Source organism: Phoca vitulina, unplaced genomic scaffold (genome assembly GCF_004348235.1).
Source record: "Phoca vitulina isolate PV1807 unplaced genomic scaffold, GSC_HSeal_1.0 scaffold2, whole genome shotgun sequence".
Taxonomy (NCBI): Eukaryota; Metazoa; Chordata; class Mammalia; order Carnivora; family Phocidae; genus Phoca; species Phoca vitulina.
In genome coordinates, this window is record NW_022589705.1 from 86,245,273 (window position 1) to 86,271,828 (window position 26,556).

General features: G+C 52.0%; 1 protein-coding gene across 1 annotated transcript; it reads right to left on the reverse strand.

The window, feature by feature from the left end:
* Positions 1 to 20,283: 20,283 nt before the first annotated feature.
* Positions 20,284 to 22,891, reverse strand: FAM43B (family with sequence similarity 43 member B). Its single transcript, XM_032392168.1, has one exon. The coding sequence runs from the start codon at positions 22,397 to 22,399 to the stop codon at positions 21,416 to 21,418; it is 984 nt and encodes a 327-aa protein (XP_032248059.1). The 5' UTR covers positions 22,400 to 22,891; the 3' UTR covers positions 20,284 to 21,415.
* Between the last annotated feature and the right edge of the window lie 3,665 nt (positions 22,892 to 26,556).

The following is a 26,556-nucleotide window of genomic DNA, read 5'->3' on the forward strand; positions in this document are numbered from 1 at the left end:
CTGGAAAAATGTTACTATGGCTTGATGTCAAAGAAATTACTGCCTGTCCTCTCTTCTAGGATTTTTATGTTTTCAGGTCTCATATTTAGGTCTTTGATGCATTTTTTTTTTTAAGATTTTATTTTTTTAAGTAATCTCTACACTCAACGTGAAACTCAAACTCACAACCTTGAGATTGAGAGTCGTACACTCCACTGACTGAGCCAGCCGGGTGGCCCTCTTTATCACATTTTGAGTTTATTTTTGTGTATGGTGAAACAAATTTAGTGTATGGCTTTTGCATGTAGCTGTTCAGTTTGCCCAACACCATTTGCTGAAGAAACTGGTTGTTGTTTTATATTTTTTGAAGCTTTTTTTTTAGGTGCATGTATGTTTGTGATCATGATATCATTTTGATTTATCAATTATTTTTTTATATAGAATGTCTCTTTTTGTTTCTCACAATTAAAAAATATATCTTTTTCCTGAAATTAATGTTAATAACCTGGGAGTCCCTTTATTTTAGGAGTTCTTAACTTTTGTTGTGCCATAGATCCCTTTGGCAGCCTAGTGAGACCTTTCAAAATAATGTTTTTATTTATTATTATTATTATTATTTTAATGTGGGGCTTGAACACCACCCTGAGATCAAGACCTGAGCTGAGAACAAGAGTTGGATGCTTAGCCAACTGAGCCACCGAGCGCCGCCCCCCGCCCCGCCAAATAATGTTTTTAAATGCATGGAATTGGGATATCTGGGTGGCTCAGTCAGTTAAGCATCTGACTCTTGATTTCGGCTCAGGTCATGATCTCAGGGTCCAGGGATTGAGCCCCTGTTGGGGCTCCCTGCTCAACAGGGAGTCTGCTTGTCTCCCTCTCCCTCTGCCGTTCCCCTTGTTCGCCCTCTCTCTCTTAAATAAAAAAAAAAATAATTTTTTTTTAAAAAATGCATGGAATTAGAAAGCAAACCAATTATATTGAAATAGTTATCAGAATAGTTAAAATATTTGTCATATTATATGTAGCTTTTTATTGATGTATTGAATAACAAGATCGAACAGTAGGCCTAACAACTACTGTGATTTTGAAGTAGTGATAGGAGTAAAAGATATTTTAGGATACTACAGGAAAGTGATATGAAAATATTTATGATTTACATTAGTGACAAAGTCACAGATGTGCTCATATTTCTGTGATTTGTTGTCTACATTTGTAAATAACAGGGATGCCAAGTTTTAGTTAGAGTTTAGTGAAAATAAAGGCCTATTTTTTCCTTCCAAGTTCACAGACTCCTTGAATTTTATCCAGTGACTCACTGGGAGTCCGTGGGCCCTAAGATAAGAACCCCTGCCTTCTTTCTTTCTTTCTTTCTTTCTTTCTTTCTTTCTTTCTTTCTTTCTTTCTTTCTTTCTTTCTTTCATCCTTTCTTTCTAGAGTGCAGGGAGGGACAGAGGGAGAGGGAGAGAGAGAGAGAATCTTAAGCAGGCTCCATGCTCAGTGCAGAGCCCAATGCCAGGCTTGATCTCACAACCCTCACAGTGACTTGAGCTGAAATTGAGTCAGATGCCCAACCAACTGAGCCACCCAGGCACTCCATCCCCTGCCTTATTCTTTTTTTTTTTTTTAAATATTTTATTTATTTATTTGACAGAGAGACACAGCAAGAGAGGGAACGCAAGCGGGGGGAGTGGGAGAGGGAGAAGCAGGCTCCCCGCGGAGCAGGGAGCCCGATGCGGGGCTCGATCCCAGGATCCTGGGATCATGACCTGAGCCAAAGGCAGACGCCCAATGACTGAGCCACCCAGGCGCCCTCCCCTGCCTTATTCTCAATCTTTTGGTTCTTCGTTGTAAATGATTCAGTTATAAATGACCTATTACTGGTGATTTAAAAAACTCTTCTGAAAGTCTCTGTCTTTTGATCAGATACTTCAGTCCATTTACACTTATTGTAATTATTGCTATGTTTTAGATTTTCCTCTGACATCTTATTCATATATCAGTTAGAATTAGGTTTGACTTATATTAGAGAAAACACCGTATAATAGTGGTTTAAATAACATACAATTTTATCTCTCTTAGTCTAGGATCCCATAGCCATCAGGGACCCAGCTTAGCTTGTAGTTTCCATCTTCAAGTTCCTCTTATGGCCCAAGATGGCTACTGGAGCTTTAGCCTTCACAAACTCATTCCAAGAAGCAGGAAGAATGGTAGAAGAGTAATAAGGGTGCACCTCTACTTACATTTCATTAGCCAGAGCTTAGTTATATGGTCTCACCTAGTAGCAAGGGAAGCTGGGAAATGCTTTCTTTTGGAATGGGTACGTGGATGGCCTGAACAACATCAGGGTTATTTTACTAAGGAAGAAGAGGACAGTGGATATTGGGTGACTGTTAGCGGTCTCTGCTTAAGTCTCTTCACCACAGCTGAGCGCCAACCGTCAGCAGCAGCTTGAGCCTTTAATATGGTACCTGATCTGGAGAGGACCAGCCTGCCATCTGGTGGCATGTTGGTTACATTGGATTCCTTTCATTATGGAGGCTGGATTGATTAGCCCTCCCTGGAATAGGCATTTATTCTGGCTATGGGTTTGCATGCTCTGCCTGCCATCCTTCTGCATGCAACATCATTAGTGGATTTACTGAATTGAATATCTTATTCACAATCATGGTAGTCCAAACAGCATTGCTTCTGACCAGAGGGCTCGTTTTTCAGCAAAAGCAGTAAAGAACTTGTAGGTGAGTATGAGATTCACCAGTCTTGCCACATGCTCTTATCACCAGAATCACTTTGCTTTATGGGTTGGTGACTTGATTAGTGTCAGCCAACAAGACAACCTTGTATGACTCTGAAGTGCTCGCCTATTGTTGGCATATGTTCTGAATGGGCAACCAGTGCAAGATGATGTTTCTCTCTCTTCCAGCATTTGTGGATTGGGGAATCTTGGGCTGGATAACTTCTAAAATTTTTGCTTCCCAAGACCTTGGGCTCTGCTAGTTTAGAGGTCTTAGTATGCTAGGAAGAATGTTTCCACCAGGGCAAACCACAGAGGTCCCACTTATTTGGAAACTGAGACCAACGTCTGACCATTTCAGAGTCCACATGCCCTGGATGAACAGGTTTGGGGTGGGGAATGGTTCTGTGTTGGCTGGAGTAATTGATTCTAGTTGTTAAGGGGGAAATATAGTTGCTGCTGCCAGTGGGAGCAGGGAGATGTGTGTCTCTGGATCCCATGAAATCCTCTGGGGTGCTTTCTAATTCCGTGGTTGGTGGTAAAAGTTAATGGAAGAGGACAGTGACCCGAATGAGCAAGACAACTGTGGGCTCAGTTTCCTTCTGAATGAAGCTCGGATCATCCCACTAGGTCAAAATCTCTGACCACATGAGGTGCTTGCTGAAGGCAAAGGGAACATGGAGAGACAGCAGAGGAAGGAAGGATGAGAATTATGGCACTTATTTATGTGTTCTTTCCTTACTGAGTCACACATATGTTTATTGATGGTGCCAATTGTCCCTCCTTCCTCTGCCATTTTGGATAGTGTCGTTTGTTGGTGGTAAACTTAACCACTAAGTGCATGGATTACAGGATATCAAGATGGGATTGTGGCTGGAGAAAAGGAGAACATGACCCAGGCTCCATGTGGTTACTGACAGCCTTAGAATTTGTTTTTCTGAGAAAAGGATAAAGATGTTCTCATTTGACTGAGACACATTCGCATTAGGTTGGGTGGCGACATGTTGTGGCTGTTTTGTGGAAGATTAAGAATGAAAAGTAGGGTGGATATGGATGTTGAGGAACTAAGGAGTGGACTGTGGCCAATACTGAAGACCAACCCTACTTAGCATCCCTCCAAAGCTCCTTCCATCACGGCTTCTGCTATGGAGGCTGGAATGCTAGAGAGGACATTTCCAGACTCTCTTGCAGCTAGGATTTCCATAGATCGCTTGGCTTCTGCCAGGGAGATGCCAACCAGCCAAAAATGGAAGGTAGAGCCCTGGGAGGAGGTGGCCATGTGGCTTTTCTGGATGCACTGTTAGAGATGTTTCTGTTCCTTTGCGGCAGCTGTGGTGGAAGCCTTATGCCAGGATGGTCTTTGCCTTCTTGGTGCAGAGCAGGCGGGCCGGCCACTTCCTGCATGGCGTTTCTCCTGACTGTAACCAGCCACGAAGTTCTTAAATCAGCAGCGGTGGCAGGAGCCCCCCTGCCAGGCTAGTTTTGCAGTGAGATTCGGGGGGTTATTCCTGAAATAGAGTCTGTGTCTCAGTCCTTCAAATGAGTCTGAAGCCAACCTAATCCCCATAGTCAATCCCCTCTTTCTTTTTTTTTTTTTTTAAGATTTTATTTATTTATTTGACAGAGAGAGACAGTGAGAGCAGGAACACAAGCAGGGGGAGTGAGAGAGGGAGTAGCAGGCTTCCCGCCGAGCAGGGAGCCCGATGCGGGGCTCAATCCCAGGACCCTGGGATCATGACCTGAGCTGAAGGCAGACGCTTAACGACTGAGCCACCCAGGCACCCAAAAAGGTTTTATTTTTAAGTAATCTCTTTCCAGAGAGAGAGGCGTGTGAGCACAGGAGTGGGGAAGGGCAGAGAAAGAGAGGGAAAGAATCTTAAGCAGGCTTCACGCCGAGTCGGAGCCCGACATGGGGCTCGATCTCACGACGCTGAGATCATGACCTGAGCCAAAATCAAGAGTTGGATGCTCAACCAACTGAGCCATCCAGGTGCTCCAGTGATTTTTTTTTTCTTTTTAAGATTTTATTTATTTATTTGACAGAGAGAGAGACAGTGAGAGAGGGAACACAAGCAGGGGGAGTGGGATAGGGAGAAGCAGGCTTCCCACGGAGCAGGGAGCCCGATGCGGGGCTCGATCCCAGGACCCCGGGATCATGACCTGAACCGAAGGCAGATGCTCAACGACTGAGCCACCCAGGTGCCCCGCTCCAGTGATTTTTTAATGGGGCAGAGTTAACTTGTTTTTCTGTAGACCTGGGAATCAAATTTCTACTGCCTTCTCTGTGTATACATTCGATAATTCAACACATATTTATTGAGTAAATACTATGTGCCAAGCACTGTCCCATGTTCTTGGGATGCATCAGTGAACAAAGCAAAGACCCTTGCTCTTCTGGAGCTTACCTTCTAACAGGGGAGAAAGGTAACAAAAATGATCATAATAAATGTGTATATTACAGATTATGTGAGAAGGCGATAAGTCTTACAGAAAAAAAGAACAAGTAGAACAGGGTCAGGGGGAGGATGAGGGAGAGGCAGGTCATGGCATGGAGTCTGGTGGTCAGGGTCGGCCTCATGGAGAAGCGAAGACTTGCAGCAGGTGAGGGAGTGAACACCTATCTCACAGATGTTATTGGGGGAAGGGCTTTCCCAGCAGAAAGACCGCCGTAGCAGGGGCCCTAGAGCCTGGAGCGGGTCTGCTGCATTTTCACTTCTTTTAAATATGTCATTGATAAGCACCCTTTTTTCCCTTTGAATTTCTCAAATTTCTGCCTATGTGCAATTATACTATACACCACCACTATACGTACTATACTATATTGGAGCACCCCCGCTTCCCATGCTTCGTTAAACACCAGGCAAGTCTTGGCCATTATTACATGTTAAAGCATGTCCCCAGCACTGCAGTGGGCTGGATATCATCCATTGGCACTTGATATCCATTCTGACTCCTCCTCTGGTCTGCCCTCTATTGTAGGGGTGAAATGACTGAACACTACCTTTTCAGGACCCTTTGGAGCTAGGGTCTGGATGAGATGTAGTTTCTGCCAATGAGACTCGCTCACGTGTGATATGGAAGCCCTGTGGGACTGAGCTATCTCCCTGCGATACCAATAGCTGGTGGGCAAGTTCTGACCGGACTGTACGTTCCAGAGTCTAGTCACCAGCGTCATAGGTGCGGGACAGTTGGGCGGCAGCAGCAGCGGAGGGTAGTAGTGACCTTGGCAGCTATTGTAGTATGACCTTGAACCCCCTGACTTCCACTACTCCAGTCCCCCAATGATTTTGTAAGCATCAGTTCCCTGGATTAAATTCCTTTCTGCTTGAAGTACCTAGATAGATTTCTATTCACTAACCCCTGAGTGACAAGGTTTGACAACAGCTGGTGACCTTTTGTCTAATGTGCCTTTTGCTGCCAGTGGTACGTATTGAATACTCCTGACCCTCTGCTCTGCTAGGAGTGTGAGGAACTTTTAGATAATGAATTTGTTTTTAAACAGAATGTGCTTGTCATGCCTCTTTTAAATTTCGGAATCAGAACAGTTAAGAGTGTATTCAAATACTGCAGGTGAACTCTTCACGAATAGTTACCTTTGTAGCTATTATCCATGAGAGTGCGGATTTTCGAGATACGTTCATACAAAACTTCAGAGTAACGGATACTAAAGCTGCTGTAAGATTGAACGATCAGCCAAGAGCTCTAACTCGAGATTTTCAAAATATTAACAATGGCTCATGGTTTTCAGTGATTGACTTAAGATTAGGTAAATGTATATGTTTGAACCAAAAAGACACACGCATTAATAAAGTACCGATCTTTTCTGTTTAAATAAACTTATAAGTTTATTTGTAAAAAGGGGCCACTCTAAGTCATGGTCCCCAGCGGACTAGCTGTATGACCTTGATCACCACTTAGCTTCTCTCTGAGGCTCATTTTCCTTATCTATAAAGTGGGGGTAACAACGGCACCTCTCTGGCCTGTTTGTTCTGAGGATCACATGAGAGAATGCACGCGGGCCCCTAGCACGAGGCCTAACACGTAGTGAATATTCACTAACTGCAAGCTATTGTTGTTATTGATGCTAATGCTATAGGTATTATAGGCCTTGGGACTTGGGGGACCTTCTTGGCTGAATCTAGGGAAGGGAAACGGAAGTCTAGCAGGACAGTGGACAGTACCTCTGAGCCATTGCACCTGCTGTTCCCTCTTCTTGGAATGGCCTTCCCTGCTTGACTCACTGGCTGAGCCACTCCTTCTCTGAGTAACTAGACCAGGGCCCATGGACAATAGCCTCCATGCTCCAAACATCCCAGAGGAGCTCCAGGACCCGTCCTTCCCTTTCTCTGAGCTCCAGGGACAGAGGAGTAGGGCAGAACTGGTGGGGGGAGGGACAACTTCTTCTGGAACTCTCTGCAGGGTGGCCTACTCAGGGTAGCATGACGTACTTGTAGATTAATTTTTAACATGGCCCAGGTCCAAAGGGCTGAGTTCCCACCTCTGAGACCATGAATCCTTTTCCCTTCCAGGGATCCCTGGGTAGGGTAGAGGCTGGCCTGGGGGGACACAGCAGGGGAACTTGCAAAGATGCTCCCCCTGGGCTTACCATCCATGCGCCTCTGACCAAGGTGAGCCAGGATGTGTCTGTGCAGTGCTCCCTGCTCTCATGGGTCAAGGCTGCAAGGAGGGGTAGGAGGATTCTGTCTGCCTGGGGAGGGGGCAGCAAGAAACTCCCCCACCAGAGGAAGTGCTATTACAGCTGGATTTTGAAGGATGAGTAACTCACCAGTGAGTTAAGCAGGGAAGGGCATTCCAAGAAGAGGGAACAGCATGTGCAATGGCTCAGAGGTACTGTCCACTGTTCTGCTACTTCCATTGCCCTATAGAGATTAATGGTAAAATCTTCGAAGTGTCAAGGGTATGTGGGCTTGTTCTGGAGCCTGCAAAGGAGGATGCTGGGGAGAACATTCTAGGCCATGGCTAGTCCCAGGGAAAAGACGGCCCAAGTGATTGACTGGATAGGGCAGCTGTGAAAGGGGGTCATCAGAGTTTGATGAATGCCCACCACATGCCAGGCCTTGAGCTGGGTGCTGTGACACACCTGCTATTCTCACAGCCACCCTGCAAGGGAGATGTGCTGCCCATTGCACGGATGAGGAGATCGAGGCTCAGAGGTGAAATCCCCTGCACCGAATCCCTCAGCAAGCGAGAGAGGGACCCATGATTTTTATGACCCTAGATGCTATTAAGGAGGGGAACACGTGACAAAAATAGGCAGCTGCATTTTCCTCCTGCGCATGAGCAGCTCAGTTGAGGCTCTACCACGCCAGTGGCCAGCCCTGGTTCATTAAAGAGAGGAGCCTCCTGCTTTCCCTGGTGTGGGGCTCTGGCGTGCGTGTTGGGTGGGGGAAGGCCCTTTCAGTACGCCGGCTGTGGGGTCAGGCGTGCAGGCCAGGCCCTTGTAGGGCTCAGGACACCTTGTGCCCACCTCCCTCCAGTCTTGATGCTGAGGAGACTCCAGGGAAGCCAGTAAATGGGAGAGGGATGATGAGAGGATCCCTGAGTGGGGGCCCGTAGTGGGGCAGGGATGGGGGGCTGGGATGGCCCCATCCTGCCAGCAAAGATTCAAATGGGGGAGTTTATATGGTCCAAGTTTCACCCACAGTGAGGCCCATCCACAGATGGAAAATCTCCCCGGAGTGGGGTTTGAAGGGGGAGAAGAAGGGGGTTCAGTGACTGCTGATTAAAGGACCAAGACCCATACACAGTAGGGCCTGACCGGCCCCCTCCTGACCTCGTCTAAAGTGAAAGGCCTCTTCTCTTTTCTTCTACCCACTCCCACCCATCACAGCTGTCCCTTGTCACTTCTCTCCCTGTTGGTCTTTTTAAACCACATTCCACCTATAGAGTGCTCTCCCCCGGACCCTGGAACTGCACAGGGAGGGAGGAGGTTCCTGCTCCTTTTCCCAGGTGTTAGCTTTGAGGGCTGGGCAGACTGGCAGGGACAGGGATCCTACCTCCTGACCCCTGTTCCCCTTCCAGTCTTCTTTCCTCCTGGCTCTACATCCAGCTTCTTTAATGTCTCTCACAGGCTGTTGCTCCCAAACCATCACTGTCCTGGTCATGATTCTCCAGAGCCTACTTTCTATCATTCAGGTGCTGAACTCCTTGCTGCCTCAGGGCCTTTGCACCTGCTGTTCTCGGAGTCTGAGCGGCTCTTCTCTGAGATGCACTGTCCTTTGGGGCTTGACTCAAAAGCCAGCTCCTCAGGAGGCCTCTGATCAAGGAGGCCAGATCAGGGCCCCTCATGAGCTGCTTCTTCAAGCACCCGAGTATTTCTCCTTTAAGGCCAAATCACTACTCTAGTTAGCAAGGAAGGGGGTAACAAGTCATCAGGGTCAGTCTCCCCAAAGGGACCTTGAATTTTGTAAATATGAGCTGGATCTGGCACAGAGATTAGCCCAGGGGCCCCACTTTGGGTAGAGGGGTTGAGAAGACCTCTTCACGAGGTGGCTTATAAGCTGAAGTGGAAGGAGGGGACTGTCCTGTTTCCCACTATCCCCCAGGGCTCAGTGCCTGCCCTTTCTGGTGCTTCATAAGCCATGTGCTGGGGGAGCGAGAGGCTGACAGAGAGAAGACTCTGCCACCTCCGTCCCCGCCAGTCACCCCCAGTTTTAGGTGCTCTCAACAAAACTCTCTCCCCATCTGGTTCGCACTTCTCTCTTTAATGCTGGAGTCACCCTGGCTGAGATCACCTCTATCTTGCCAAAGACATTAGTCAGTTTTCTGAGGTCATCGTCCTCGACCCTGCAGTGTTGTTCGATGCGTGGAGGCTCTCTTTCTCGTTCACTTTCTTTCCTTGCCTTCCAGGACGCCCTGATCTCTCGGTTTCCTCCTGCCCCTCTGTGTCTGCAGAGGGGGCTCCTTCCTTCTGGGCTCCTTCCTTCTCCGCTCAGCCACCAAGCATGGGGGGGGCCCTCTTTGCCTCTGTCTACTGCCACTCCTCTCTCCCCCAGGGCGACTCCATCCAGAAGTATGGCTTGGGATGTCATTTAGAATCGTGGCCTCAGACATCACGTGCCTCCATCCTGGAGCCAGTCTTGCCTACCTAGTTGCCTCCTTGGCCTCTGGCCTCTTGACTGAGGGGTCTGTTAGCATCTGAATCCAAGGTGGTCTGAACCAGAACTGCTTCTCCCCTCTCCCAGCCCCCTGACTTGCCCGGTCCTGCCCCATCTGTGCCTCCATTAAAGGCATGGCCAGTCACCCAGTTACTCAGGCCATGAACCTGGCAGTGACTCCCAATGCCTTGCTTCCTCTCATCCCCACACTCACTGCAGCACCACGCCCAGGCTCTTCCTTCAAACTAGGTTTGAGTCCTGCTGCATCTCCCCATCTTCACTGCTCCAATCCTAGTCCAAGTTACCACTGGTCCCCACCTGCATCTCTAACTGGTTCTCCTGCTTCTTTTGTGTCTCCGTCTCCCAATCCCATTCTGTAAAAAGTGGCCTGAGTGAGCTTTCAAAGATGCAAGGCTTCCAGAAGTTTCCACTGCTCAGAAGAGAACCCAGAGTCTTCACCATGGCCTAAGTGGCTCTGCCCATCTCTCTGGCCTCAGGCCCCACCAGTCTGCCATCAGCTGCCAGCCTCATCAAACACACCAAGGTTCTCAGCATAGGATCTTGGCACAGGCTCTTCTCTCTTCCTGGACGTCCCTTCCCTGGGGTCCTCACATGGGCCCCCTCCACAAGCCTTTTCCTGACCGCATTTCCCCATCACTCTCTACTGTTACCCTACCCATGTTCCTTCAGACGCTGAATGCTGTCTAATAGCGTTAGTTACGGGTGTACTGTCCTTCTGCCTATAGACAGATGGTTGTCTATCTTGTTCCCTGCCGTGTCCTGGGCACCTAGACCAATGCCTGGCACACAGTAGAGGTTCAAAACACAGACATGGAAGGGAGGAAAGAAGCCCCCAAAGTACAGTTCAGGGCAAACTCTGGGCCCCAGAAAACACCCAAGAATCCATAACAGACTTGCCAATCTTGGTTACTTAACCTTAAATAACTCTGTTGGGGCCATCCGGTCTCTGCCTGAAATTCCTTTTTCTTTCCTCATTCAAGAGTAGTCAGGCTAAAGTCCACCCAAGTAACCCTTAACCTCCCAGTCTGTAGCCACCGCAGGTGGATTCAAGTGATCTCACAGAATTCTCCAGAATCAGTTCACTTTACACTTGAGTAACTAAAGAGGCCAACATGGAGGGTTCCTGAAACTAAGAAACTTGGCTCCAAATGACACGGTATTAATAATAACTACATCCTATTGAGTTATTATTTTGTGCCAAACAGGATTTTAAATGCTTCCCATGCATTTTCTCATTGAATCCTCAGAAACCCGCCTTGAGGCTGTTGTATGCGCAAAACAACCCACCTCAACCCTCACTGATTTAAAAGAATAACCATTTTACTTGCTCACCACTCTGTAGGCCAGCAAATGTGGACTGGTCTCAACTGGCAGTTCTTCTGATGGTCTTGCCTGGGGTCCCTCATGTGCAATCACGTAGGGGCACAATTGGGGCTAAATGGTCAAAGATGGGCTCACGCGCATGTCTGGGGCTGGGCACCGACTGTGGACGGGGCCACGTGCCTCCTGCAGGCCAGCCTGGGCTTCTTCCATGGGACGGCAGAGTTCCAAGACAGCAAAGCCCCATCGTGCAGTTTTCATGCCTTTGCTTGAGTCATGTCTGCTGAAGTTCCATTACCAAAGGAAGTCACGTGGCCAAGTTCAGAGTCAACGTGAGAAGGGGCCACATGGGGGAGTGGGTACGGGGAGAGAGAATTCATGAGAGGCCGTTATGGAGCAGTCGGCCACAGAGGTTAGTATGTTATTACCTATGCTTTACAGGTGGGGAAACTGAGGATCAGAAAGGGTAAGAAACATGCTCTAGGCCACCTGGCTGCTGAGAGGCAGAATGAACCTAAGCTCTTGGCTCACGAGCCTCAGGAGCCCCACTGCCTTGTAAAGCAGTTAAGTCCCCACTTTGAGAAATGACAAGATGGCAGGTTTGTCTTTCCCAGGCTCCCAGGTGCGCTTTTATTACAGTCAATCAAAATTATAGCCGCTTACCTCACTTAACCTCTGCTCCTCAGGCTGCTCGTCTGTAAATAGGTCTAGTAATAGTGTTCTCTTTTCTTATTATTTGGTTTATTGTCTGATGATTGGTAGATTGGAGAGAATGGAGACCCCTTGGGGGCTGGTATTTTCATCTGCTTTGTTCTCTGCTGTATCCTCAGTGCCTAAAACAGTGCCTGGAATATAGTAGGTGCTCCATAAATATTAGTTGAATGAATAAGCAAATGGATGGATGAGTGGGGGATGTGGAGTAGGATGGGCGGGAGACGGTAAGAAAAGAAGAAAAGCCGTGGCTTTGGGAAGTCTTTCAAAAAGATCTAAACGCCCCTGGCTTCTCTTCTCTGCCTGAAATGGTTTGCAAACCACCTCCCTGGTCTTCAAGCCCTGTGGTGAGCCCTCTTATCCTTCATGCGAAGTCTGATCAGGGGGCGGGGGGTTGAGTCTCTCTGCCCTCCCCCCTTTTTCAGGGAGCCGGACCCCTTCCACCTGAGGCCATGCTCCCTACTAGCCCCCTGGTGTCCTGTCCATGCAGCTGGCTGATGGGGAGAGGAAAAACAAGGCTGTGTTCAGGGCAAGCTTTTGTGGGCCAGGCCTGAAACAGCTCACATGCTATTGGCTAGAACTCGGTCACATGGCCACATCTGGCAGCATGCCCGGCTGAGAAATGTGTAGCTCTGGTCCTGGAAGAAGAGGTGGTGGGCTTGGTGACCATCTAACCAGTCTCTGCCACCACGGCCATTGCTAGCCCAGAAATTTGATAACCTTGGAATCTTCCATCTCAAGGCACCAGGGGAAGGAGGAGGTACCCACTTTCCTTACGCCACTCTACTTTTTCTTGTTCTTTTTTTTCCCATATATGCGTCACCTTTTAACAGAACTTATTCATTTATTATGATTCTTGTTGATTGTTGGCCTCTCCCCACTAGGATGTGGGCACGAAGATCTTCGTGTGTTTTGTTCACTGTCTCCTCAGCACCTAGGATAGTGCCTGGCATTCAGTAGGCACTCAGCATTTATCAAAAAAAGTTGAATGGATGCAGGGTATGGATCCCTGGTCTGCAGCCCAATCCCTGGAGCACAGGAAGCCCTAGATAGATGGTCAGTACCTCTTCTACCTGCTGGGAAACCCATAGGGAGGCCAGGATTCCAACTGGGGGTCAGGGAGTGACCTTGGACAAATCCCCCTTCTCCTCTGTAAATCAGGGGGTTGGACCACAAGTTCTAGGGGCCCTTCCAGCCTAGATATCCTGGCACCAGGAATTCTTGTCAACTCTTCTTGTTCCTATTTATTTTCAGCCCACATGTGGATATGCTCAGCACACCTCTGCTCCTTCTTGCTAGACCTCAGCCCTGGGAAGGGGCTCCTCCAGCTCTGTGGTGTTGGGATGTCTCAGCTGAAAGAGCTCCTAGAACTTGCGGTCCAATTCCTGGAGGTGTGGTCTGGAGATCTGCATACAGCAGGCATTTATTAGGTGCTTTTAAAAACATGACACAACCTGAACACCATTAACAGAAGATGGTGGACTACACTGTGTTGCTATTGAAAGAGAAGGAGACTCAGATCCAGGGAACGGGCTGGGGTGGGGGGTGCGGCGCATGATGTAAGTGAGAATAAAGCTCGTTGCAGATTGTGTTTGACAATGACTCCATTTTTGTGCCACCAAATGGCAAAATCTCTATATGTGTGTATGTGGGTTTATTTATGTTCACAAGTAAGGAAAACAGTGGGAGAGAGGAACCCCCGGTCTGTACCCTTAGTTATCTAGCAGTGTGTGCATGCAGAGGGCATGGGGATCAAGGAATAGAGAGGGGTTGGGAGAGAGTATTAATTTTTTCTTACATCTTTGTCATTTTACTAGTTTCAAATAAAAACGTGTTACTTTTATAATCTTAGAAAAATAATTTAATTCATGTCTAAGGAGTCAGACCGCTAAGGGACACATCTTTGCAGACATCTACTACCACTGAGAACATGCACTGCTACGTGGGCAATGCTTAGCCCTCGGAAGTCATCCCCCTGGGTGCTTCCCCTAAGGATAGCGGGAGACTTCCCAGAGTCCATCCTGCCATCTGCACCTGTGTATCAGTGGCATTTGGCAGAGGGGTTGATATGATGCAAGTCTCCTGTCCCTTGGAGACTGAGTGAGCGGTAAATGTCCACTTTGATCTTATTAGAATGTCCCTCTCCCCTCCCTGCATCCAGGCTCCGATGGATCAGATCTGAGGCTGGCTTCGGTAACCGGAGATGCACTGGAACTGTCCAGGGGCTGTGGGTAGGAGATCACAGGTGGGGTTACGCTCTTCCCCATTCCTGCTTTAGAGCTTCAGAGGTAGCTCTGGCTGCAAGGGTCTTCAGGGGTCCCCTCTGACTGCAGACAGGAGTGCACCACCCATCCCCCAAGTCCACCTTGGGGGGTGGTGTGTGTGCACACACGGAGGTGGGGAGCTTATCTTTGGAGCTCCACAAGCTGTTTCCTGGCCGTGTGGCTCTCCCCTTCAGGAAATCCCTGCAGATGTCTATTTTAAACCTCCCTCTCTGGGCTCATTTCCTTTGCTGTGGGCTCCTTCCTCCAAATGGGAGCCCTTCAGCCTGGGTGTATGGAGCTGCCTCACTCCAGCTTCCTTGGCTTGGAGCCAATAAGGAAGCACTCTGTCCCAGGCTCTTTTATGGAACCTGATGCTTTTCACAGCTCTCTGGCCTTGCATCCCATTTGGATGGCCCTTCAGAATACCCTCTGGGGCAGGAGCCGCTGAGAGTATCGCCTCCATATGACAGAGAAAATGGACATTCGGAGCAGTTAAATGACTTGCCCACATCCCAGAATGAATAAAAGACAGTTCCAGGCTTTTGCCTTCCAGATCAGCCTGCTCAGCCTCGGCACCACTGTCAGAAGCGAGCCTCCCCATGAAAGGTCCCCTCAGAGATTGGCTTAATAGGCCACATTTACATCTGATGAGCCCACTCCCGCTGCAGCTGAGTGGAGGAGGGTGGATTCGTGATCTGGGGGGACCATGCAGAGGCTGAGTTGCACCCATCTGCCTCATGCTCTAGCACCTGAATGAGGCCAGAGGCTTTGGGTGCACTGCAGAGGCATATGGATTCGGGGTCAGAGCCACGTCCCAGTCAAAGGCATGGAGACACAGGGGCCATGAACAGGGAGGGAAGCCGCACCACAGAGGGGACTGGGAAGGTGTGCGAGGGGCAGCAAGGATGGAAGACTGGGGGCCCGCAGAGAGGGAAAGGGCCTGGGGACTTTGGGATCCCGTGAGCCAGCTGGATGTCCCATCAGACCTGACCTGTGACAGATCCTGAAGCCTTTCAATGATCCCCCTTTTCCAGAGCGTGGGACCCAATGAGAACAGTGATGGCAGGGCCAGTGTTCTCTCTAACTCAAGGGACACAGAGCCCAACTCACACTGGCCTGAGCAAAAAGTACAACTTATTGGCTCGAGGAACTGAAAACACCAAAAACAGAGCTGGGCAGGTGTGGTGGGATCCAGGGGCTCAAGCAATGTCATGGGACTTGGTCTTGCTCTCTGTGTGTCCCCCTCTGCTTTTCACGGTGCTGGACTCTCAGGCTCTCTTTCCTCATGGCAGCAAGATGGCTGCCGGCAACACGAGATAATATCCCCCCACCTCTCAGCAACTCTGGCAGAAAGTGTGTCTCTCTTTCCCCAAGTTTCAGCAATAGCCCCAGAACTAAGTTCCCCTGGCTCTGATTGCTAATGCCCATCCCTGAGCCAACCTCTGGAGCTGAAGAGATGGGCCATTCTGATTGGTCAGGCCTGGATCGCATGTCCTCCCCTGGAGCCCACGTGTGTGAAGCCAGCTCCACTGGAAAGAAAGCCAGGAGCTGAGAGTGGGGGATGGTGGTTCCACCGGGAGCACCAGGGCAGCGGGTCACAAGAAGGTAAGCTCTATGCTGCAGCAGCCCTGACATGTTTGTGGCTAATAAGAAAACATTATTTCTTGCTCCCCTTGGTGGCAGGGGTGAGGCTCCACTTTATGCGGTCATTCAGGGACCCAGGCTGGTGGAGGCTCTGTCATCTTCAACACACGGCTTCCAAGGACACCCTGGGTGATGACAGCCAGCAGGCAGGCAGGAGAATAAAGCAAAGGTTATGTTTTGTTGTCCAGCTCCCCCTCCCCAAGGTGACATTCATGAATTGTATTGGCTGGAACTCAGTCACATGACCACACCTCAGCACAGGGGGAGAATGGGAGAATTTAGTTGTGTTCCCAGGAGGAAGAGGAAGCAGACTCCACCATAAAGGGGGAATGCTGGGCAGGCAAAACCAAGATCTGCCTGTTTTCCAGTACCACCCAGCTCCTTTGCCCCTTTGCCAAGGTGTCCCAGCACGCAGCAGTACTAGCCCGCTCTCCTGAGCTGGGGGCTCCCTTATGGTGGTTGGACTGCCAGCTTCCCCTTCAATCTCTTGCCTGCCCAGCTTCCTGTCCACTCGTAAGTTGGGGGTGATGAAACTCAGTTATTCTGGATCAGTCAGCAAACCCATATGTGCTCCTGGACAGGCAAGATGGAGCAGAGGGAGAGAGAGGACCATTCTGGCTCAGAGACTCACGACATCTGCATGTCAGCCCCCTCCATCCTTTCCAGCTGTGCTCTCCTGGGGGACCGCCTGGTCCCTAAGCCAGCAGCATCCTCCTCGTCTCCATAGCCTGTGGCCAAGGACAAACAGGGTTCGGGGGGGGCGGGGAGGAGAAGCTGAGCCATCACTCACAAAGGAATGACCTCCCAGCTTTCTGAACACCTTGGCTGGGAAGCCTATGTGTCAGCACCAAGGCCTGCAGCAGCTAATCATTCACTTATTCACCCATTCATTCATTCACCTCGGCGTGCTTTGCTGTGTGCCTGGCATTGTGCCGGGTGCTAAGGCAAAAAGAAAAGGATATACAAAAAAAGCATAAGGTATTAGGTCTAATCCAGAGTTAAGGTGATCGGGCTTATGTCGGTTGCTCAACTAGAGACAAAAATGAGACAAGCTGTACTTGAATCTCCTCCCATGATTTAGAGATGGTGGAACTTTAGGCGGAGAGCCACCCTGGGGTGTGAGCAAGCAACATGTTAAGTGTCTCAGAGACCAGGCACCTGATCTCATCCCAGCGCTGTCAGTTAGCAGCATCAGCTAGCCTGGTAATAATAAACAGAAAGCCGCAGCTACTGCTTACTGAGTTCATTGGGCACTGTGCAAAATAAATTACCCAAAGGCAGCGCCTTCCTTCATCCTCCCAACAACCATGTAAGACCCGGACTCATCTATCGCTGTTTTTACGGATGGAAGACCAAGGCTCCGGAAACCTTCGGAAAACTGCCCAAAGTTATACAGCCGTCCAAGGGCAGCTCTGGGGCTGGCATTCGGGTGTGTCTGACGCCCAAACCCGGGTGCGACCGCCTGTGTGTTAAAATTGGAGACTGCAGCTGTCTGCATGGTCCTCCTGCTGCCCAGCCAGCATGCCTGGACGGTGGCTGGTCCCCACGAGGAGCTGCTCTGTACTGTCAGGGTCAGCCCTGTGCTGGGCACTGGTCTAGTCCACAGAGCAAGAAGGCCCAGTCCTGAGCAGACCCCGGGGACGGCGGCTTTGGTTTCCCCCAGTGGCCTCATGTCAGGCTGCTGATGTTCTCCCCAAGAATAGCCATCCGTCTCAACAGGGCATCTGAGGATATAGTTCTTCAGCATCTCCAGGCAGAAGCTTGGCAGAAAGAACGCTTCTCCACCCACTTGGTTTCCTATCCCGTGATGGCTCTTCCATCTGGCTCATTCATGCACTCATTCAGCACATTAGTATCGAGCATCGACTCTTGCCCCGCTGTGGTCAAGGTACTGAAGGGGGCGGGGAAGTGAAATGGATTTCTACGAGACACACATAAAAAGAGCGATCCCGGGGTAACGTGATGAGGACCACATCCTGTGCGAGCTTGAGAGGAGAGATCACCCCCAGATCTGGCAGGAGTGGAGGAGGGGTATGCATTAGGGAGAGCTTGGAGGAGGTGGGATTTGAGCTGGGCCTCAAAGAGAGGGCAGGATTTGAAAAAGTGTAGCCAAAGAGGACATCCCCGGTAGTGAGAACAGGCCCGAGCCTAGAGGTGGGAGCACATGGCCATGTCTGGGGAACTGGGAACAGGATCCCCGTACGGAAGAGGAACAGTGGGAGTCAGGATGGCATTAATGGGTGGGCCAGCCACTTGACGCTGGGAGCTGTGGGCTACGGCACAAGCCACATTTGTCACAGCCCAGCGGCTGTGGAGGGGCATCAGGAGAGCGGGAAATAAGGCCCAAGGAGTCCCAGGAAGACACACGCCAGCGTTACTTCTTAGGCCTCGTCAGCCCAACAGACCTTGGACGCATGTAGCTGGTCACCCAATGATTTCAACTTAAAAAAGAAAAATCGGGGAGATCCCTTATTCAAAGGGAATCACAGAAACCCCAAAGAGAAAACAGATAGGCTGCTTCAATTAAGGCAGGTTGGGGGGCCTTCCCATCTCAGCTCCCCATCACTCCCCACAGCAGCATCTTGGGCGCCCCTGGGGAATCAGAGGAACACGATTTGAAAACCACTGGTCCACCCCACCCAATTTTCATTTTACAGGTGGGGAGCCTGTGGCGGGCAGGAGAGAGAATGCAGGGGCACCAGACAGCTTGATCAATGGCTCAAGGTTCTTCTCCATCTTGTGCCTAAGATCGGGGAGAAAGCCAAGGTCAGTGCAGAGATGGAGGTGGGAGTGGTCCCCCTCACTTGGTGGCAGTGATGCCCCCAGAGACCCCCTTCTGTAGCCTGGTGGCAGTTGGTACTATGCTGTGGTTTATGTCATCCTCAACCTGCAGATAGACAGAAGTTGCCCTGGGTCCTCCCTTCCACCCTGCACATTGAAGGTGGAGGTGTGGCCAGGAAGACAACTTGTGACCACTGCTGCGGGGATGGGGCGGGGTGGGGTGGTGGGGAGGCACCCTGAAGTCCTAATCTAAAGAGAAGGGCCCTCTGGGTAAAATGGCTGTTCTGCATATGTGCTGGGTGTTTTATTATTTACCAAAGCGTTTTCGGGTAGGATTCTATTTCATTCTTACAGTTAGCCTGTGAGGTTGATATTATCCCTATTTTTACTGTTAATAAAGGTGAGGCTCAGAGAGGCTGAGTGAGTTGCCCCATGTCACACAGCTGCTAAGAAGGCAGAGTCCCCTCGCCCCGGTCTTCTAACTCCAGGTATAGAGAGTAGAGTGTGAAGGAGGGAAGGAGGGAGGAGGTGGTTGTGTGTGTGTGTGTGTGTGTGTGTGTGTGTCTGTTTTGGGAGGCTGCCAGAGAAAAGTGGAGTAGGAGCTGAGGCTGAGAACGTGCCTGGAAATTGTTATGCAGCACCTACTCCTTTAATCATGTGCATCTCACCTAAGACTGTAAGAGCCCCAGGGGAGGGACTCCTGGACCCCCAGTGTCTAGCTCAGTACCTGTCCCAAGACAGGCGCCGGGGCAGCATCTGCCCCGTGAGTCTGATTAAATAGGGTGTGCTTGTGACCTTGTTTCCGGCTGAGGTTGCCTCAAACACCAGCAGCTGCCTCGCCCGCAGCGCATCCTGCTCTCCCAGCTCTGACATCTTCCTGCGTCCTCTTCTCCTTTTGCAAATGGGGAGAAATGCCCACAAAGCCGCTGGCAATGCATAAGAGGGGAGCCATGAACATGCGGGGCACCCTGGCTGGTGGGTCCTTGTCGTCCCTCTTCCCCCGTCCAGCCTGCCCCTTCGAGGCGCCCCGACCCTGCCTGGGCTCTGCAGGTGAAGCGGCCGCAGTACCCTCTGTTCCAGCAGCTCCAGGAAACAGAACAGTTCTGACTGCCGGCCACTGCAGGGCCACTCGTCTGGGCTCCAGAGAAGTCTGGGATCAGTGCCCAGCTCAGCACAGGAATAAAGAAGATATCCAAGCTCGAGACTCACCCTGTCACAAAGGTCTGGGCAGATTTCTCTAGCTCCTCTGAAAGAAAAATGGGCTGCCCACCCCATCTCCTTTACAAGCTGCCCCCCTCCTCATCGCTGGGGAGACCCCAGATGCATACCACAGGCCCCGACGTACACGGGCATCTTCCCAAAGAGGCGGCCTGATGAGAAGTCCCCAGCCCCGGGCCCCCTCCCTGCCAAATGTCCCAGAGACACTTGCCTCTGAGTGCCCAGGCAGACAGACATTCTGGGAGGCCGAGACAGACAGCTGACACTCCCCCAAGGCCTGGCACATGGGATGTCACACCTGCTACCGTCTCCTTCCCTGACATTAAGGGAACAGCTTCCTGGCAGTAGCCCCTCCCCGCCAATCCTGCCGGTTGGCTCTGGCCGCTACAGGGGGCCCCTTCCTAGGTAGGGTCTTCTCCTGTCCCTTAGGGTTCTGATAGTGTTTTTGTCCCCAGCGGGCCTGGCATCAAACAAAACACAGGAGTGGAGACAAGGATGAAAAAGCAGGTCCACTTTATTTACAACGATCAGTTGGTGACACATAGATCTTTGGGCTTTTTGTGGCCTTGTTGAGACACCTGGGCAGGGGCCCACTCCCTCTACTGGGTGAACACACTCCCCTTCCTCAGCCGGCTATGAGAACCCAACTGCTGTCGGGACCCTCCTGCTCTGACAAGCCCCGACTCAGGGGGTGGGAGTGGGGGCATCCCTCCTGTGTCCACTTTTCTGGGTGGTCAGTGTCCTCAAGCACCTGCCAAAGGTTCTCCTTACCTCCTTTGGAGACCCCATCTTGGTCCTAGTTGGAGGCACCTAGTGGGGAACCCCACACATCTGTCTGCAGAGATGTGGGGTGGGTGGAGTCTTGTGGGGGTGCCAGGTGCCAGGGCATACTCTTGGGCAGCTGCCCGGAGCAGAGGGCTGTTACCTGCTCTAACCTGTTGTTTGGGTTGGTAGGACCAGCCCAGTCTTCTCCGGAGATGGAGCAGTGAAGTCCAGAAATCCTCCAAGGGGTAGAGAGGCCAGGCACAAGGCCTGAGAATCCTTCCTTGTGTGTATGGCAGCCGACTCACTTCCCACCTTGGACCTGGCGTCAGGTCTCCCGGGCCACTATTCTTTCTCTGCAAGAATGCCTGCCCAGAACTGCCTCCCTGGGCAAGCCATCCCAGGGAGGAAGGCTTGACTGGCCAAGGGCAGGACCACGGTTTCCACCTGGCCAACGTCCAAGGCCACCCTCCTGGATTTCTGGAAACTTCTTCCCCCTTCTTTGGAGGGGTTGTTTTGGGAGGGAGAGGGTGGTCTATGGGCAAAGACCTGTTGTAAAGCTTACGAGCAATTCCACGATGGAGGGCGCTCAGCAACTCCGGATGTGGGGGAGAGGTGAACATCGAATACTTCTGCTGCTCTCCTCCCCTTTGTCCCCCAATAATCAAGGGCGTATCAGGCGTCACCCTGAGCCAGGACGAGACGCGGGGCAGACAACAACAGAGACCACGAGGGAGGCAAGGGCCGGGGGACCGGAGGGGAGCCGAAGCGGGCAGGGCCAGGGTTGGAGGCTGGAAGTCAGGCCGGCCGGGGGCTGGGGCCGCGAGTCCCGCGCCCCTCCCCCCGCGCCCCCCCACGCCGCGCTCTCAGCGCGCCTGGCCCGCCCGCTCCCTGGGGCCGGCCTTCCAGCGGCGGGGCTGCGCGGGCGGCGGCTGCGCCGGGGCGCCCCGCAGGCTGCACGTCCTCAGCTCCCGGGCCAGGCTGAGCACCTCGGGCCGCTCGCGCTCCTCCGCGTCTGCGTCCTCCTCCTCGTCCTCCTCCTGGATGCTGCTGAGGCGCGGCGCCCCACGGCCGCGCTCGGCGGGCGGCGGCCGGTAGGCGCACTTGGCGTTGAGCAGCCGGCGCAGCGGGGCGCGGGGCACCGAGGCGGCGGCGCCCCCGGCGCGGAGGTGCTGCTGGCGCACGTGGCGAGCGTCGCTCTGGCGCTGCAGGCGCTTGAAGTCGCTGAAGGCCGCCAGCGCGGTCTGGCGGAGCAGGCGGGCCAGGGCGCGCGCCTTGTGCGCCCGCGCCAGCAGCACGGCGTGGCAGCGCAGCACCACGGCCTTGTGGCGCGCCTGGTGGCGGTAGACCCAGGCGAAGACGCGCGGGTGGCGCCCGTCCGCGGTGCAGTAGGTGATGCGCGGCAGCAGGTAGGCGTGCGCCGGCCGGCGGCCCCCCGAGCCCCCCGAGCTCCCCGAGCCCCCCGAGGCGCCGCGCTCGCACGGCTGCATGCGGATGCCGTGCGGCCCCAGCGTCAGCTTCATCTTGGTGCCCCCGCCCGGCCCGCAGCGCGCCCAGATCTTGCCCACGGCGTCGTCGGTGCAGCCGTCGCCCTTGGCGTGCAGGGTGACGGCGTTGCCCAGGTACCACACGGTGTAGGTCGGGTCCTCCTTGTTGAGCTCCACTTTCTGGCGCCGGCTGCGGAACACGCGGCCCAGACGCTCCAGCGGCCAGTCGGGCAGCAGGTCCGGGCAGGAGCGCAGGAAGCTAGAGAGTAGCGACGTGTAGGCGAGTCCCGGACTCAGGCTCTTCGCCTTGCACTTGGCCTCGTCCTCCACCAGCACGAATTTGTTGCGTCTCCAGGGCAGCATCGCGGCGGCAGCCAAAGGGGCTGGGGGCACCGGGAGCTCACGGGCGTCCTGGCCGGCGGCCGGGGGAGGGGAGGGCGAGCAGAAGCCCGCGGCCCGGGGGTCGCGAGCAGCTGGGCGGCGCCGGAGCCAGTCGGTGCCCGGAGATGCCCGGTGCCCGGCCGGGCTGGCAGCCGAGATGCCGGGGCGGCGGCCGAGCGTCCGGGAACAGCTTCCCCCGGGAGTAGCTCCAGCCGTCCGGGAAGCGAGGAGGGGAGGGGGGCTGGGCGTGGTGGAGGGGCCCCCCGGGCCCGAACTGGGGGGGGGGATCCCGCAGTCCCCGCCGCCCAAATTGCGGCGGCAGGGAGGTCGCCGGAGCTGGGGTTGGCGGCTGGCCGCTCGGAGGGGTAGACCGAGAGCGCGACTGCGGTGGGGACTCCTTCAGGCGTCGCGGCTCCACCTCCCCGGGCTGCCTACATCACCGGGCGGGACCGCTAGCTCTCTTGTCCCCTCCCCTCGCCCTCCTCTCTCTCCTCCCCCGCGCCGGCTAGCGCTGCTCTTCGCCCGGGACCCGGCACAGGCGCGGTGGAACGGGATTAATCATTCTTATTGGAGGGGTGGGGATGGAGGGGCAGTTAAGGAGTAGGAATCTTTTGAAATGTACCGGAGGGCTTTGCTAAATGCACATTTTCCTGACCCCCCTGGTGGTCTCCACGCTCCCCTTGGCGCATTCGGGATCCCCCTCCTCTCTCCAGGATTCCTGCTGCCTGTCAGTCACTGCATGTCCCTACCCCCATCTCTGAGAGCGCTTTTGGGTGGGTTCCTGATGGGGCTGGCCAGGCGCACTTGGCCTCTTGTCTGCACAGCAGAAAGCCAGCTGAGGTGGCCGAGCTGTGCAGTGGAAAAGTACTGTCGCTTGGTGAAGCTTTCTCCTCGGTTCTTCCAAGGTCATGGGCCAGGCCGCTGCGCCTGATCTAGGAGAGCAGTCACTGCTCCGGCGCCTGATAGAGCCCCTCGCCTGGCCCGAAGCAGGAGGGTACTTTTTCAGGGTGGGGGAACGTTCCCGAGCAGTCCTGGGTCTGCGGGAATTGCATCTAACAAGCTCCCTGTGGCCAAAGGGCTGCCTCTGGGCCCTCTGAGGATTAAATAGATAAGACTCCTGTTTGTGAATGCCAGTCCTGCTCCCGAAAGCCCTGGGGTTTTGCATTCATTTTCTCCTTTAATCCTCAGAACAGCCCAGGCTCAGTTAAGTGACTTGCCCAAGGTCAAAGGGCTAGCAGGAGGTGGGACTTAGTGCTCTGCTCAGGTTTGGCTGACCCAGAAGCAGGCCCTCACCCTTCTAGGAGTCCACGAATGCTGCATCTAGATGGGCATTTTCCATCTTCCCCTGCGACCCATCAGTGGGGGCTTTAACTGGGGAGGGGGACTGGAGTACTCGGAAAGAGACAGTTGTCCCTAGGGGTGGGGGATGCATCTCCCCCTTTCAGGATTTGTTAAGCCACAGGTTCTGTAGAATCCCAGGTCGGCTCTGATGGGGCCCAGGAGTCTCACGACCTTGGGCTCTCACACAGCCAACATCCAGGCTCTTTCCTTGGCTTCAGAACAGGTCATCTGGGGAGTCTTCCAGGTCAGGAATGAGCTCAGAGGCTTGGGCCCGGCCAGGCAAGACAAGTGACCTCTGGGAGTGGGGGCAGTGGGAAGACTGTGTGTTCAACATTCAGGGTCAGCAGGCACCAGTAGTGAGTGGCTGGGTTCAGAGTCCTTGGGGGAATAAAAGTAAAAAAAAAAAAAACCCAACCAACCAAACAAAAAAACCTCCCAAACACCCCCCCAAAACGAAACAAAACAAACCCCACCGCAACTAGGCTGCATCACTGAATGCTCCTAAAATGACATGCAAATAAAGAACAAGCAATTACTTAGAATTGCAGAATCTTAGCTTTGGAGGGGGCCTCACAGATGATCTAGTCTACTGTGGCCTCATTTTATTTTCAATATGGAAATGTCATTGCTTTTTAGTGATTATAAAAGTAATACGTGCTTGTGATCAACAATCACCCAAGAAGGACAGGGAAGCCTCCCGCTGTTCCCACCCTGTAGATGTGGCCTCATTTCCCCACAAGAGAACAGGCTCTGAAGGCACAATGAGGCTTCATTTGAGTGCTTTTCGTGGGGCTAGATTTGCCTCTTGGTCCAACGGAGACATTAACTCAACCAACTCCCTTTATAGAAAAGACTTGAGATGGTTTTGACTGAAAGGTAGCTCACTGAGAAATCCTGCTATTTCCTGCCTTGGGGTCTCCTGAGTCCACCCTCTGGACCTCGCTGCCTTGGGTGAGGGTGCCTTGTATCCCCCTCTTGGGAGGGTGCTGGTGGGAGTGGCCAGCAGCAAAGTATCATCGTGCAAAACTGAGATACCTCCAAGCCTGTTGAGGTTGCTCGGTTCACATACAAGGATGCAGGACTCACAGAGTTAAATTTGAATTTCAGATAAACAACAATTTTTTTGTATAAGTAGGTCCCCAGGATTGCATGCCTTTTATCTGGTCGCTGAGCCTCCTGCCTTCCAGAGAAGGAGAGATCAAGGAGCTGCAGGTAAGTGTGCAGCCTTGAGTGCCTCCCTAAGCTTGCTCACCTAGTCCTGGTAGCATGGCTTCTGTTCCCATTGCCTTTGGGAAATCCTCTCTGGAGGATCACCCGGGGCTCTGTGAGATCAGTGTGCAATAGTCTGCTTTTATGTTAAGTCCCCTGGACCTCAAAGCAGCATTTGACATTGTGAGCCCTTTTGTTATCTTGTTCGCAACTCACTTAGCCTCATTGGGGCAGGGATTCCCACCTCCCCCCACCCCCGGACCACACCTCGCTTGGGGGAGCTCCTCCTTACACCCCCAGGCTTGGTCTCAGACCTTCTGCACTTCTGCCAACTTTGGTCCTTTAGAGGGCTCAGTTGCACCCAGAGCGCCACTGTCCTTTCTATTCACATTCCCCTCACTCAGGTCCTTGGTAAGAGCTCCCAACTTTGCATCAGCCATCATTGCTTTACGGACTGGTGTGCAGTTGGATTTTTTTTTTTTTTTGTCCTTTTTCCACTCATTTTTATTTCTATCATATTGATACTTGTATTATTTTTATTTTAATTTTTTTGATACTTGTATTATTTTTAAAAGTCCAATAGCTGCCTAATAGTAGGCTTATACGTGAAAGGAGATCCGTCTCCTGCTCTACCTTCCCCAGTCTCAATTCTTACTTCTAAACACAACCACTCTTTTACACATTTGAGATGGCACTATTGTCGTTGGCCTCTGTGTTTTTATTTTTTTATTTTTATTTTTATTTTTTTAAAGATTTTATTTATTTATTTGAGAGAAAGAGAGAGAGAGACAGAGAAACAGCATGAGAGGGGAGAGGGTCAGAGGGAGAAGCAGGCTCCCCGCTGAGCCGGGAGCCCGATGTGGGACTTGATCCCAGGACTCCGGGATCATGACCTGAGCCAAAGGCAGTTGCTTAACCAACTGAGCCACCCAGGCGCCCCGACCTCCATGTTTTTAAATAACACATCTAATTCACTTTCTAGTTTTTAAAACTTTATCTATTGCCCACCTCCTGCGGAAGATGAAGATTTGATGCCTTTTGATCTACCCCATCACACACATTTTTCCTCCCCCCTTCCTCCCAGTATTAGTCCAAACATTTTGTTGTCATTGTTCAGTGTTCAGTGCTTAATTATTATGATCTTGCAAACATTCAAAGCTGAGCCTTGAAGTGTGTTATGATTCCATTTACCTTATTGGACAACTGTTTCGCTTTTCCAGAAACAGGTAATTGCATTATTTAAAAAAAAAAACTTCCTTATGTACTGTACCTATTAACTAATTCAGCCCCCCACTGTCCAACCTGGTTGAATGCACCAGGTGGTCTTTCAGTTCTAGGTGTTTCTCAGAGACATCCCTCCTGGAGGCATCCTCTCCGGCCTCCAATCTGCTCTGGTGACTCTATAGACTTAGCTCTTCTTAGCTCTGCTACCATCCTGGGGAGTTTCTTTTGCCTGTTTCCTGGGTTGGATCTGGTTTAATGGATCCCTTGCTTCTGCTCCCCCCCACCCACCTGGGTCTCTTTCCTTGTTTTGGCATTTCTCGTTTCCAGTGGCTTTGATAGAGAGTTTGGCTGGGTGTAGAATTTTA